The following is a 15,062-nucleotide window of genomic DNA, read 5'->3' as shown; positions in this document are numbered from 1 at the left end:
ATCAGATCTCCTCTAAATCTAAAATTACAGTAATGTCTTGTGGCACAGGAGAAACTAGGAGAGCCCACTGGGTGAAGTCATTTAAAGCAAAAGCACCCGTAAATAACCACAAGGACCTTAAAGCAAGGCTGGAACAGCTCTTGTTTGTATGGGAGCAATTGCTTCTGGTTACCTTGAGCTGACTGAGAGGCCTCTCAGAAATCATACACAGTGCCTCAACAATATAAAGATGAAATGCTTTGACATTTTCAAAATTAAAATGGTATGAGCAGGACAAATCTATTTTCTTTTTTAAAGCAAGATTATTTTTTTTTCATAGGCGTGGTTAATCTTCAAATCAAAATAATAAATAAATTAGATGTCAGCAAGAAAATATAATTGTGGTACCAGACACTCCCAGTACAGTTCCTGAGGAACAGGTACCAATAGTTTACCTTCTTCAAATAAATAAATAAATAAATAAACAAATAAAACATCCTCCTAACACCAGTATCACCGATTCATAGATGACATTTGTAAAAATAATTCAAATTACTTTTGTTGTCAGTGAATTGAGTTTAGCTTTCACACTTTTTGTGTGCTACCTAAAATGGAATTTTCATATCAGCCATACAGAGACTTTTTAACTGAACAGCTGCCCTATTTAAACTCATGATTCACACTGATAGTTTCCCTTTTTGATCTCATAGCGTTTTAGCTTCTGATCTGATCCTGTTTAGGTTCCTTTTTATTGTGCTGCCAAGGTTAAAAAACTTGCAATGTGAACCTTCCTCTACAAGTCCACCAGAAGCAAGGCAATGATCGCAAGTATGTGTTCATGTCAAATTAAATGCAGAATTAAATGGGTTTCATCTCTGCAGAACATTCAGCTTTACACAGCAGCAGAAGAAAAAGCTCCTGATAGCTTCTGCAGAAATAAAAGCTAAGAGAGGATAAAGGCAATTTACTCTCATCACCGGAGTGCCATTTCTATGATAAAAAACAAATAGCACAGTCTCTTTTTTTTTGTGACATATTCCTAGTTTTCTAACAGCACAAGAGGAAACGAAAAGAAAGTGTTCCAGGTACAAGAGAATCTAATGTGATAACATTATATGATAACATTAGAAATGCCCACCTAGGGGTGTAATTTCAGCTTATATCACATATGTGTAAGTAATTATACATACAAGTTAACATACACATTAAAAATATTTGCTACAGTTAGAAACATAGGCATGGAATTTTATTTTCCCCCCTTAACAACAGTTCTGCCTATCTTACTGTTTTGCCATCTGCCTGTTTTGATTTGTCTCCTTATGTAGTTTTCTCTGAGCTGGACATTGGTCTCCAGTTGTGGAGCCATGCTGATGATTTTTTCGTTCTATGTATACACTATATATGGTATGCGCATATACATTTCTCTCTCTCTCTGTATATATATTCCATTGCATTTGAAACCAGACAGCACGAGCATAGAACTAAAAAAGAAAACAACCCATATGTTATCATTTCCTACTTTGCTGCAGGATTCCTGAACAAAAAATGTCAAATGTAGATCCCCCTATATCTTCAAGAAATTCAGTTTTGGATCTATGAACTGCTGAACTGTACAACTCCACTTTCAGTCAATGCAGAATAATATACATTGGACAAGGGGGCAAAAGGTAAGCTGGAGGCCTTAAGTCAAGAGTCCCAGCTATTAGTGAATCTCCAGTGGCAGAATTTGTATCGGATTCAGTTACTGCTGCAGCTTATAGAGTGCTGTCAGCAACTTCTCCATAGAAAGCATGTCTCTAAATAGACTCCATCACTATGTTGCACTTGTCTTCATGGAGTGGAAGAGGGAAATAACTCCTTCACCCTTCAATTCATAGATCAGTGGAAAAGAGTTCACATCTTTTTATCTCAGGTTACAGGGCTGACATTGGAAATATACAGTGCTTTCTATTAACGTGTACTTCATATTTTCCTTATTGTGCTAAGCAGCTTATTTTTAGCTGTAGTGACTGAATACTGGAAAAGAAGATTTGTGTCTTGAACATAAATTTTACCTTCCTCTTGGTTGTTTATAACTACATTTATGCACTGCAGGTGAGGTCCAGCCTCTTTTTTAGGGCCACTTGTAAACAATTATTTAGTAAAGTGTTTTCATTCTGTAGCTTAAGAATTGTGTGTAAGCTAAGGTTTAGCCATTCAAGTTGGCAGAATGAGTTGAAGCAGTTAGAAATTTGTAAATTGGGTCAACAGTGCTAATTGAGGTATCTCAAACACTGAAAGAATTTTAGTTTGTGTCTTTTCTAGAAAATGTGCAGCAGCCTTAGGGCTAAACTCGCTCTGCCTGACTTAGATGCCCAGCTGAAGAAACCCAGACCAAACTGTGCACCTCTCCCTTCCCACTGGCTGCATAAGGGGAGAGCTCACACGGTGGTACCCCTCCAAGCGTTGGGCCTCTCTGGGTAACAGCTGGGTTGCACTGCTCAATAGTTTCACCTGCAGGCATCACTGAAGGTGCTAATGCCCACACTTGCTAACTGAGAACTTGTCTAGGAATAGGCCTGTCCTCTGGCTGCTGCGAGAAGGCAGTGGCTGCCTGCCAGATCTCTGGGAAGGAGAGGCTGAGCAGGAGCACTGGCAGACAGAGGATGGAGCTCTACCCTCAGGCATTAGCCAACAACCCAACAATGGCAAGAGGAAAATGCTTCCATTCGAGTATCAGCTTAGCAAACTGGTGCTTCTGCTTTGTAGGGACCCAGGAAAGCAGTCAGCTTTCCTATCAAGCAATGTGGTTTTCTTGCCATCTTCATGGTTGCAGAATCAGTTTCAGGAAAATCTTTTTTTCAGAGTTTGCCTGTGTGCACCTGTGTTTTTTTCTCCACCCACATGCAGGTTTCTTTATAAACTGATTCCTTTCAGCAGCTGAAAGCCTGTAGAGGAAGTTTTGGGATATAAAATTTTTTGGTCCTTTAAATTGATTTAAAAATCTCTTAGTCTGATATACCCAGATATCTGTTTTCTAACTCAGAGTTTCTCATTCAGAGTTTATAAATTAATATTAATATAAATTAATAGGATGTCCAAAGAGGAAGGGAAGAGGGATTGTCAAAATGAGCTTGTTTTTTATTTATTTATTTATTTAATAAAATGATGTAGACAAATTTCTGTCTGGCCCATCAAGTCAAGCTAATCCTTAATGTTAATATCATAAAATCAAAGAGTATTTCCAGTGACAATTAACATCAGAAAAAAAATTATAAAAATCTGTGGGTCTGAGTTTTGCAGCAGCACTGCTAAAGGAAGCCTTCTGCAAATTGCAAGAGACCTGATGAAATTTTCTAGATATTTCCTATTCAAGCACCGGTCATCTATTATTAATTCTAAGTATGAATTCCCTTGCCGGAGGATACAAACAAGTGATCTGTCCACAAAAAAAAAGGATATAGATAGCGTTTGGAAAGCATGGAAATATCAAAAGACTGCCCAGTTAATAAGCCCAATAATTTAGTAGAGAAGGAAGGGAAAAAAAAAAAAGCTTCTTGGTTGAGACTATTACCAAGATTTAAAATTATAATAACAGAAATCTATTTTTAATAAACTCTGCTACTGCAATGTTTACTGCAGTTAAAAATAACTGTTCTGGTAACTCGATTTGTGGTTAATATTTTTGAAACAGAAAAGAAAAACAATATTGGAAATCTTTTTCAACCTCTGCAATTATCTTCCACCTTTTTACATTACAGACTTTTTGATGGCACACTGGGAGGTAGGAAAAGTGTATGTTTCTTTCTAATTTCTGTCCAACCTAGTTTCTGAATATTTGAATGACAGCTTTGGAAAATGAAGGACTGGCTCATTTGTCAACCTCTCAGGTAAACTTTGGGTAGCAATTGTTGAAACCTCTGAATATCAATAAGACAGCATGCCTCAGTCTTGATCTGAAAGGCCCTAGTATATTGTTGAGATAATTGCCCGGTGTGCCAATTCCTTCAGAACCTGATCTTGATAATGATAATTCTAGCTAGTGATAACTGTGGTGAAAAATGCAATGTAAGCTATGCTGATATCATTTTATATCATGAAGAACATTAACAGTGAACATATGTTAGGATTTCAAAAAACACCTTTCTAAAGGGTCTGATTTATCCCTTGTGTTTAAAGTACTGCTGTGCTATCTCTACTGCTCCAATTTTCTCTCATAATGTGCCTCTTGGGACACATCACCACTCTAATGGCTTACTGAACAATGTCACCATCTCCATTGTGTCAGCTCCATGACCTGAGCAGATCAGGTTTGCCAGTTCTGAGAGACCCAGAAAAGTTTGTGTGCAAATCTGCATCTGTCTTTTCAGTTTTTAGAAACTATGCCAAATCTGTTGTTAGGCAGCAAGGCTAGTTTGATTGGTGGTTTAACATGTGAGATTCACAGTTATTATAAAGGAAAAATAACAATGTTACTGTTGATGGTGAAGCAAAACCTACAAATAATCTCATCTCTTTTCAAAGATCTGTCTACAAAGTTGTAAAGATCAGAAGAAAAGGATGCCTAAGACATGCTTTCAAAACACTGAATGTGAGAATTCATAAAAATTTTACTTCCATGCTCCATTTCTGGTAGTTACAACTTTTCAGAAGTTTAAGAAAAGTGTAACTCCCAATTATTTGTTTGTTTGTTTGTTTAGATTAGAGAAAAATTAATAATGTGTACTTGAAAGTTTTCATCTGGTCTCAAGACAATGATGCAGAAAACATCTACAGCTGCTTCCACAGACAGACAGAAGTAACCTCTACCATATCTAAGTAAGCTGAATGATGTTCAGGGATCACTTCCTCCAAGCTCAAGATAGGTCTGTCCCAAAGAGCAGGAAGTCAGGCAAAAATGCTGGGAGGCCTGAATGGATGAAAGAGCTCCTGGCAAAACTCAGAAGAAAAAAAGGAGTATACAGAGGGTGGAAACAAGGACAGGTAACCTGGGGGAAACACAGAGACACTGACCAAGCATCCAGAAATGAGGTTAGGAAAGTGAAAGCCCATTTAGAGCTGAGTCTGGTGAGGGATTTCAAGGGCATCAAGAAGGGCTTCTATAAGTACATAGGTAATAAAAGGAAGACCAGGGAAAATGTGAGCCCACTACTGAATGGAGCCAGAGACCTTGTGACAAAGGACATGGAAAAGGCTGAGGTACTGAATGCCTTCCTCACCTCAGTCTTTATTAGCAAAATCGACCTTCAAGAGTCTCAGACCCCAGAGATCAGGGGGAAATGCTGAAGTAAAGAATATGTACTCTTGGTGGAAGACGACTGGGTCAGAGAATGCTTAATCAAATTGGACATACATAAACAGATGAGCTTTAATGGGGCACACCCACAAATTTGCAGATGACACAAAATTGTGAGGAGTGAATGATAAATGAGAGGTTGGTGCTGCCACCCGGAGGGACCTGAACAGGCTGGAGAAATGGGATGAATTTCGAGAAGTATAACACAGGGAAGTGCAAAGTCCTTTGCCTGGGGTGGAACAACCTTATGTGCCAGAACATGTTAGCTAAAAACAAAAATAGTTTTGCAGAAAATGCCCTCGTGGACACCAAATTGGACATGAAGCAGAAATGTACCATTACAGCAAGAAGGCCAACAGCATCCTGGGCTGCATGAGGGGTGTGGCCAGAAGGTCAAGCAAAATGATCATTCCTTTGCAGCACTGCTGAAGTTCTGGGCTCCCTGCTACAAGAAAGACACGCACATTCTGGACCGAGTCCATCTAAGGACTACTGAAGATGAATAAGGGACAGTGGTATCTCTCCTATGAGGAAAAGCTTAGACAGCTGGGACTGCTTAGTGTAGACAAGAGAATGATCAGGGAGGAACTCTCTTTGTATAAAAACACCTCAAGGGAGGGTGCAATGGAGACAAAGGCAGACTCTTTTCAGTGGTGTCCAGTGCCAGGACAAGAGGCAATAGGCAAAAACTGGAACACAGGAGGCACTGACTGAACACTAGAAAACATGTCCTTACTGTGCAGGTGATAGAGCACTGGCACAGGTTGTCCACAGAAGCTGTGGAGTCTCCTTCATTGTAGATCTTCAAAAGCTGTTTGGGCATGGTCCTGGACAAGGGGCTGTAGCTGGCCCTGTTTGAGCATCGAATTGGACCAGGTGACCTTCAGAGCTCTCTTCCAGGCTGAACCGTTCTGTGATTTTGTGATGCATTAACTTCAGCTGATATGTAGAGACATGTACTACAGCACAATATGTTTGGCAGTCTGAGTTATAAAAGTATAACTATGTCAAATATTTAGATCATTCTGAAGTCACGGTGCATATCTCAGCTTCAGTATGACAAAATTGCTTCATTCCCGTATTTGCTAGTTACTGCAGCGTTAGGCACGATTACTCTGTTTTTCTTTATAAGTATAGTATTACTTTTTCATGGCATAATCCATGCTTTTTTGCCTCTCATGTCTGAGCTGAGTTCATGAAACTGATTCTTGTTTCCATAAACCAAACATCAGGAAAAAGGAACAGAAATCCAGGAGAGGAGAAGACAGAAGCAGTTCTGATTGCTAACCTAACTGCATATCTGCAGTACCACCTGACTAGAAGGGAAAAGGTCTATTAGAAGACTTACATTGAGTTAGAATACGAGGCAGTCAACTATTACACATTAATAGTTGCTAATTATTGCAGAAATAGAGTAGTGCATAGTGTGAAGAAGTTCTGAAAAGAGAGTTATAATTCATAGTTATAGTGCTGGAAATGATCAATTACTAAGCTTTCCTAGACATTTGATGAGCCATCAAATTTAATTCAAGGTGATAGAGTGAGTGAAGGCACAGAAGTTATGATTCAATTTCTGAATGAAAATGGTGGGGAAGTTGGGAACATCAAATCAGGCTGATGGCAACCCCTGGAATACAAGCTATTGAATCTTGATACCCTCCCCCCTTTATTTTTCCCCCTGCAAACAAAGAACATTCAAGCTCCTTTCTCCTTATTATTAACAATCTCAACGTGGAGTGACATGAGATTTCTAATACTGCTAGATAAAGCAGATTGTTGGATGATCAGGCTTGACCAAACAGGTACAAAACAGTCCTGTGAAATGCTGAGCAAAAGCAAGAAAGAAAACTGACATGAGCTGGAATGCCTTCAGAACCTCACATGAAGGTCTTCTGAAACCAAACCTCAAATTGTAGCTTTTTGTTTGTTTACCCCAAACACTTACGGTAGCAACAAGGTAAGAAATAGGTGCTGTTACAGCTGAAAAAAGTCTTTTGAAATCAACTCCATCATTGCCTTTCTTGAGTAAAGTTGTATCTTTACTATTAAGTAGTTTTAAAATGACCTGTTTACCAAACTAAATTTTTGTTACCATCTTTCCGAGACTTAGAATAGTTGGAGATTATTTTGCAAAACAAATACTCCATATTGCAGAACACTAAACCTCTGTTGCAATCATGGAAGTTGCTGCAGGTAGCTTTACAAGAAGTTTTAAAAGTGAGGTAAGGTAAGACATTAGGAAATGGAAAGCATAATTTATTTAAAGTGACATTGTACAAGACAGAGATAGAGTTGGGGGAGAAGAAAAGCAATCACCACCAAAATAGGTAAAAGTCATCTTAAAATAAAACACTAAGTTCAAGGAAAAATAAAGATGGGCTAAAGGAGTATAGTCAGTGTTTAATTTCAGATGTTATCATCTACTTTATCTGTTTTATGTCTCATTTATTTTTTTTTACTCTTTTATTATTATTATTATTATTATTATTATTATTATTAAAATTTCTTCTACCTGTTCCCAGATGTACATGTTACTTTGATCAGTTATGTTTGAATTATCAAGAACTTCTGCAGAATTTCTGAAGCAGTGGGTGAAAGAGTAAAGATGCCCTGTAAGTACTTTCTTACTGATTTTGAACACTAAACATACTGGTCTGTCTGTTACTACTGACAATTCTCGTTACCAATATGCTTTGATCAAATCCCCTCATAAAGTATCCTTTAATAATTTATCATTCAATAATTATGGGTCAATATTTAAGTTGTTCCACTGGAACATTAAATTTATTGTCAAGATATTGAAACTAATTGTTCAGTTCATGGAATATTTAATTTTCTTACTGTAAAATAAAGCTTAATGCCAATCTTGAATAGCAGGTACAAATTCAATTTCAAACCATTTAACAGACAGAGTAAAGATGGCTACAAGTGTGTAGATTGCTAGAGGATCTTTGATGATATTCCAACAACAGAAGCTTTTAACTTAAACCCAAGGACTAAATTTTAGTGCTGTATGCCCCTAAGAAAATCATCTTTAAGTGAATATATTAGAATATTTCCAAATACTAAATATACATAAATAATGTATATGGAACATGAAAGGAAGTGAGTAAACTATTTGTTAAAGAAATTATGAAAATGTTTTTTGGCTGACTGGAAGGAGAGGACTGCAGTTTTGACCTAGCTGTGAATGCAGATGCTTCCCTTCAGCAGAACAAGTACAAATATTTACCTTTTTTTTTTTTTTTTACCTAAAAGTGAAAATTATTTCTATCTTTATCTATTTTTACAGCTTCTGGGTATGTGGTTCTACTCTGTGACTACAGAGAAATCAGTCATTTATCTCACTATATTATTTCCTACTTATTTTCTCTCTTATCTATTTGTATGATACAGTAATTTCCTGCCTTGTCTATTATAACTTCCTATCTTCTGCTTGGTTTTGTTCTTGACGTTTTCTACTTTTAGCTTTCTCTTTGGAAATCTTTTATGCCTTTTTTTTTTTTTTTTAATTTTTTTTTCTTTCCAGTGTCAGGTCCTACTTTTGAATGACCTTCCTGATACCATTGGCTATCTTCCATTCCTCTGTCCCCAGAACAACTGCTTCATTTTATAGTGTATATTAAGCAAAAGTCTATTCACTACTCTTTGTTACATTTGTCAGCACTACTGATTACTTTCTTTGTGTATAAGTAGCTCCATCCACAATGGCAAATATATATACAAAATAAAAATAAAATAAGAAAAAATACAATACAATACAATAAACCATGTTTTCAGTAAGCACGCAAATATAATTAAGTCTTTTTCCCATTTGAATCTTTCTGCACTATGTCACGTCATGTGTTCTCTAACAAAGACTGATGATATAGAATCAGAATATCACAAATAATCTACCTGTGCTATTGTACATTAGGGTATCACTAAAAATAGCATTCTTCTTGAACTAGAAATTTGACTGTGATCAGTAGATGGATGTCCCTAAGATACCTTCAGACAGTTTGAAGTTGGAGTAGGGTTTAAATTTGTCTGAAGGTATAAAGTTCTATATCCCTTGAGCTATTGCATTGCCTTCATTTTCTTTGCTTTTATTTTCCCACCTTTAGATAATCCTGACTTGATATTTGGAGATGTCAAAGAGAGAGTATAACAGCTGAACAACATCACCAAAAGGATATTACATTTTCTCCAAGCTACAAGGCAGAAGGGATAGTACATCTTCTACAATCTGTCTTTATGAAGTGTTCTGATAGCAAATTTTGCCCTCATGCAGAAATTATTGCTGTAAGACATGTTTTATTAGTGGGTGGTTTGAGTTGGAGATGGGCATATGAACCCCCATATGGTCTTTTTTAGCCCAGAAGGGTTTATTGCCTGATGGCTGCAGCTGTAGAGGAATTGATTTATTGGCCTAGATTGTGCCTTTCTGCTCCTAAATTTCCAGATTCCTTCTTTATCTGTATGTGGGAGAATATGCTCACTTAAATGTTACATTATTTTGGATAAAAACCAATTATCTCTGTAAGTAATTACATGATATATTACACACCTTCTTTCTTCCTTGTGATATAACCTGTCCTGTTAACCAATACAGGCATGGGGTGAAATGCTTACCCCCAAGGAACACAAAATGTTACCTTTAATGTCTCACCTGGCCGATGTGCCTTTGGAACTGCCATGTTCATCACTCGCCCTCCATCCTGAGGTTTGGGGGGGGATGCGGTAAACCTGCAAATCCCCGACTCTGACGGCGTGCTTGAGGTCAGACTGTCTGTGTAGTCATTAGTCCCTGCCGTGAGCTGCTCTGACGACGTGTCTGATATGAAGCATTCTGTAATGGTGAACTTGGCATGTCTCAGCTGCTCTTCCATTTTTGCATGCTCATACGCTCTTGCTAGCTCTTCATATGTTGAGGAGGCACTTTCTGTGGAGACCATGCTGCTTCTTGCTCGATCTAAACACCCAAAAGATAAACAGTGGGAGAAAGAAAAAGCCTGTAAAATACTTTCTGGAAGAAGACAAAAAAGCATGACAGTGTTTCTTAATAAAATGCAGAACCCTTGAAATTATTATGGTGATTTGAATACGTCTGCTTTGCTTTAAATGTCTCTACAATTTTAAGTTTAGTCAGTTGCTTGATAATTAGAGATAATCTAAAGTGAAGTCTTATTCCTCTAGCAGCATTATGTGGCTTAACATTAACTTCATAGTTTAGAAAAAATAACCTTTAATGCATGGAAAAGGTTTCTTTTCTTTCATTAAAAAAAAAAATATCTGAAAGTTAAATGCTTTAAAAATGTTAGAAGCCCACAGAACAGATTTAGCAAAAACAGGAATAGTTTAACATTATCCTTTTAATGAATCTCACAGATATTTCTGAGAGGTGACGTCTGAGTGGAAAAGATATTTTTTTGTAGATGTTTCATATATATATATATATTTTTTGACAAATTCTTGAGAACAAAGGTCAAATATAAAGGGAGTGACTGATACACTTATGTCTGGTCTAGATGCCAATTGAAATATTAACTCATTTCATATACAACAAACGGTCTTAAGAAAGCAATATTGTTTAGTAGCTACCAGTCTGCAGTGATTCAAGAACTCTTTTAAATGCTGAAGAAATTAATGGGGGCTTCATATTTGACTCATGGGCTATTGTGACCTAGAAGCTGTTGTTTCTGCTAATGATTTTCTAAGAACTTCAGTACTATTAAATAAGCACTGTTACTGAAGATGTAAATGGCAACTGATACACTAAAAATATTCTGGAAATACAAGACTGGTTTCTGCATAGTTAAGGGGTCAAATCACCGGTCAGTTGCACCCATTGCATTTCTACTTCAATAGGCTGGAAGAGCATAGGACTTTCAAAAGTTCCTTAGGGAGGAGTCATGTTTCCTTATAAGATCTGTACAATTCCAGACATTATTGGTGATGTTCCAGAAGCAGGCTTAATGTAATAGCTAATTCATAAAAATGGGACTTCTATGGCAGCCAGAAGCAACTATGTTGTTATTGCAAACCTTTATCTTTTTTATTGTATGCTAGGATCCTTGCACCAGTTTTCACAGAATGAAAAGAACACTTGGTAAATAGGACCATGAATTATTTAAAATGACAAGTGATTCGACAATATGCTGTAACTTGCTTAAGATTTTGAGCTGGACAGAACTTAAGGCTTTTAGTTTTTTCTTCCCTCCCCACTCCTCTCACTCTCACAGAAACATCGTTCTCTTTTTCCATTTGATTTGTAAATCAGACCAAAACAATATCTTTCCAAGTTTTTTTCATCAACCGGAAGCTCCTGGAAGGCTGCTGTTTGCCAGTGGCATGAAGCAGTTTCTGTAAACACTGATGGTCATGTAGAGCTCCCAGTTTGGTCCATGAAGATCACAACTTGCAGTTTCTCATATCCCATGTCCCAGGGTGACTATTCCAGGAAGGATCTGCTTGAACACCTACTTTAGATTTGCTGAAAGTTCAGGGTGAATGTGAAATTTAGTTTCATCATAATTTTTCTCGTTATGTTAGAACATTTCAAATTATTTAGAGCTATGAATGGCTGCAATGCATTTCTACTGAGTTTAAAAAGTACTACCTTGTAAACCCAGAATCATTTCTATATGAAATTCTAAATGTCAACTGCGTCAACAAGATTCAGAAATCTCAACACCTTATTGGAAAAGGGATCAAAGACTCTAAGGGTGCTGACTGATGCTCACCTGAACACGAGCCAGCAGTGTGCCCAGGTGGCCAAGAAGGCCAGTGGCATCCTGGCTTGTATCAGGAATAGTGTAGCCAGCAGGACCAGGGAGGTGATTGTCCCCCTGTACTCTGCGCTGGTGGGGCCGCACCACAAGTACTGTGTTCAGCTTTAGGCCCCTCAGTACAAGAAGGATATCAAGGCCCTGGAGCATGTCCAGGCTACAGAGCTGGTGAAGGGCCTAGAACCCAAGTACTACGAGGAGCAGCTGCGGGAACTGGGGTTGTTTAGTCTGGAGAGGAGAAGGCTCAGGGAAGACCTTATTGCTCTCTTCAGCTAACTGAAAGGAAGGTGTGGGGATCTGGGGGTCGGCCTCTTCTCACAGATAACTACTGATAGGACTAGAGGAAATGGCCTCAAGTTTCGCCAGGGGAGGCTGGAAATGAGGAGACGTCCTCTCAGAAAGAGCAGTCAGGCATTGGGACAGATTGCCCAGGGAAGTGGTGGAGTCACCGTCCCTTGGAGTGTTTAAGCAAAGGTTGGACATGGTGCTTAGGGACATGGTTTAGTGGGTGACATTGGTAATAGAGGGATGGTTGGACCAGATGATCTTGGAGGTCTTTCCCAACTTTAAAGATTCTATGAATCTATTATTAGTTCAACTGATTCTTGAACACATTATTTGGCTACATCTACTGTGATGTTTATTTGGAAATTTTAAACATCTGAAGCACTTAGATTACACTGATTCTATACTTTCCCCAGAAATGAAAATGCATAATACAGCTACATTTTGCCACAAGAAATCCTTTCCTGAGCATGGTCTATACATTTCTATCAATTACATAAACCACTAGGTGTTCAAGGGCTGGCACAGAGTAGGAAAGTAGCCATGCTAAACTATACATTATGAAGTATGTTTACAAAATTGCATGTAGTTTGTCGATTAAACCAGAGAGCAAATTAAATTCTCTACTTTTTGCCGTACTCACTGGGAAATAACCTTGGGAGATGAAATATAGAACATGTGCAACCACACCTGAAATCAGGAATGTCTATGATAAGAGTTTCAGAGATAACATCTGATATTCATATTTTTATCTGTATAGGTGTTAGAACAAATCCTTAAAGCCTCATGATCCTTCTACCTGGAGAAATCAGGAAGAAGTTCATTAACTGGCTAGAGGTATCTGTTGAATGGCATTACCCTGTGAAGACAACATACAGGTCTGCAAGTTTGAGAGAATGAATTATGAAATGATGAGAATTTCAACCTATAAATTACAGATTGCAAGGGAAGTCAGATGCCTGTTCTAACAGAGAGAATAAAAGCAGTCATATTAGTTTTCATGGTGAAAGGTGAGCTGCACCTACTGCTCTTTCTCTAAAGGACACAGTGTTCTCACACAACCCATACTTTTCCTTACAAATCAGAACAGAAGATAGGCAATTCCTTCTGAGGAGGCCATTGTATGCCCAGATTCATTTCTGTCAGGCATACCTTGAAAGCTATTTTATCTTTCTTCAAGTGTAACCTTTACTAGATTTGCTTCGTGACTACTCTTCTGCTTAGTCATTCACTCATTTATTCACCATATTTTTTTGTCACTTGTTCAGTGGAGGGCAGGAGGAGAAAACTTTATCTTTCTGTTACAATTGGGTCTGTAATCTGAAGACATCAAGGAGAGATGAAGACTGCAGGCAGAATATGTATTCAGTGTCTCCCCGCTTACCATCTAGAGGAAAAAAGCCTATGTTGTTTCTCAGGAAAATCAGAGCTAACTGCTACAATATTCAGTGCTATGAATGGATTTTAGTTTGGACTCAAATTACAGACATTCCTCTCTCTCTCTCTCTCTCCCTCTCCTTTTTTTTTTTTTTTTTCTGCTTAGAATATCTCTATGAACACAATACATGACTGGAAAAAGGAAAAAACAAAACAAAACAAAACAAAACAAAAAAGACTTACCTCAGTGTAGCTCAAACCTTATAACATTTCTGCCTTTGACCAAGACATACTGTTGGTTGCTAATATTGCCCCTTCCTGGTCAATGACATTTCATGCAGCAAATTCTCCTACTTCTTCCTTCAGACACAGGATATATAGAGCTTCGGCTACCAGAAAAATACCATATCTTTCAAAGGTCTCCATAATGCATGTGGCATGAGAAAGCGAGGGCACAGTATTTGTTATCATTGGAATTATATGCATTTGTGGCAACTATTATAAAGAGACTACTGAAAAAATACCCTGGCAAGGAATAAATAGCAACACCCAAGCACCAAACAAAGTATACTGAGGACCAAGATGGTTAATGCAGCTGCTGCCGACCCAGTTTTGGTGAGCAGCCCTGCAGAGAGACCTGTACCTGTGTCCTGTGAGGGGCTGACACTGTAGCTGTCGCTTTCCTTGTCCACGGATCCTGCTGGCCTGGGGGTGGGAAGCCTCCAGTCTGTGGTGAGGGTATGAGCTGATATGGTGGGGTGAGGTCTGTTGAGGGTCCACTGACTAGCATAGCGGTTGCGAGCTGTGGGTCCGGTTTTGGCACTCCTCCTTGTGGTAGGATCTGTGACGGATAACAGAAAGTGTCTTTGCCACTAGGCTCTTGAATAGACAAGGAAACAAGCCCTGTCAGAAGGGACTAGCCACTCATTTTGGTTAAAAAAGAACACAAAACATTCTTTGTAAAAAAAAAAAAAAAAAAAAAGTAAAAGCTCTTTCTTGAAATACCCTCTTTCTAATAAAAAGGGAGCAGCTGAAGAACTGAGCCAGCCTCCCGTTGACACGTTCATTAATCCAATACAACCAGTTCTCCAGCAGCAAAACCTCTCTTGTGAAACAGCATGTGGCAAATAGACCTGGTCAGGAATTTCACACCACATCTCAAGTGAATTCTCAGGTAAGTTATCAGTGTTATCAGTGCCTTCAGAAAACCCCCCAAACAGGCACCTGACCTCAGTTTGTAAAAATATGTGGTCAGAAATGTGGTGGCATAGTTTTCTATTCCAGCCATTTCACCAATACTTTTATCATATTATGTTATTAATCAGCTACAATTTCCAGATTTTTTTAGCAAACAGCCAGGATGCATGACATAGCCT

At 38.2% G+C, this 15,062-nt stretch overlaps 1 protein-coding gene across 1 annotated transcript in view; it reads right to left on the bottom strand.

The window, feature by feature from the left end:
* The window catches only part of DSCAM (DS cell adhesion molecule), a 465,290-nt gene that overhangs the window by 8,761 nt on the left and 441,467 nt on the right, over positions 1-15,062 (bottom strand). Inside the window, exons 31-32 of the mRNA XM_068687720.1 lie at positions 14,330-14,527; positions 9,906-10,208 (exon numbers count right to left, since the gene is read on the bottom strand). Of these exons, the coding sequence (XP_068543821.1) occupies positions 9,906-10,208; positions 14,330-14,527 (501 nt within the window). The remainder of the gene's footprint in view (positions 1-9,905; positions 10,209-14,329; positions 14,528-15,062) is intronic.

This window comes from Anas acuta, chromosome 1 (genome assembly GCF_963932015.1).
Source record: "Anas acuta chromosome 1, bAnaAcu1.1, whole genome shotgun sequence".
Classification (NCBI taxonomy): Eukaryota; Metazoa; Chordata; class Aves; order Anseriformes; family Anatidae; genus Anas; species Anas acuta.
Note: the sequence above shows the minus strand (reverse complement) of the source record. Positions and strands in the feature narration are given on the sequence as shown.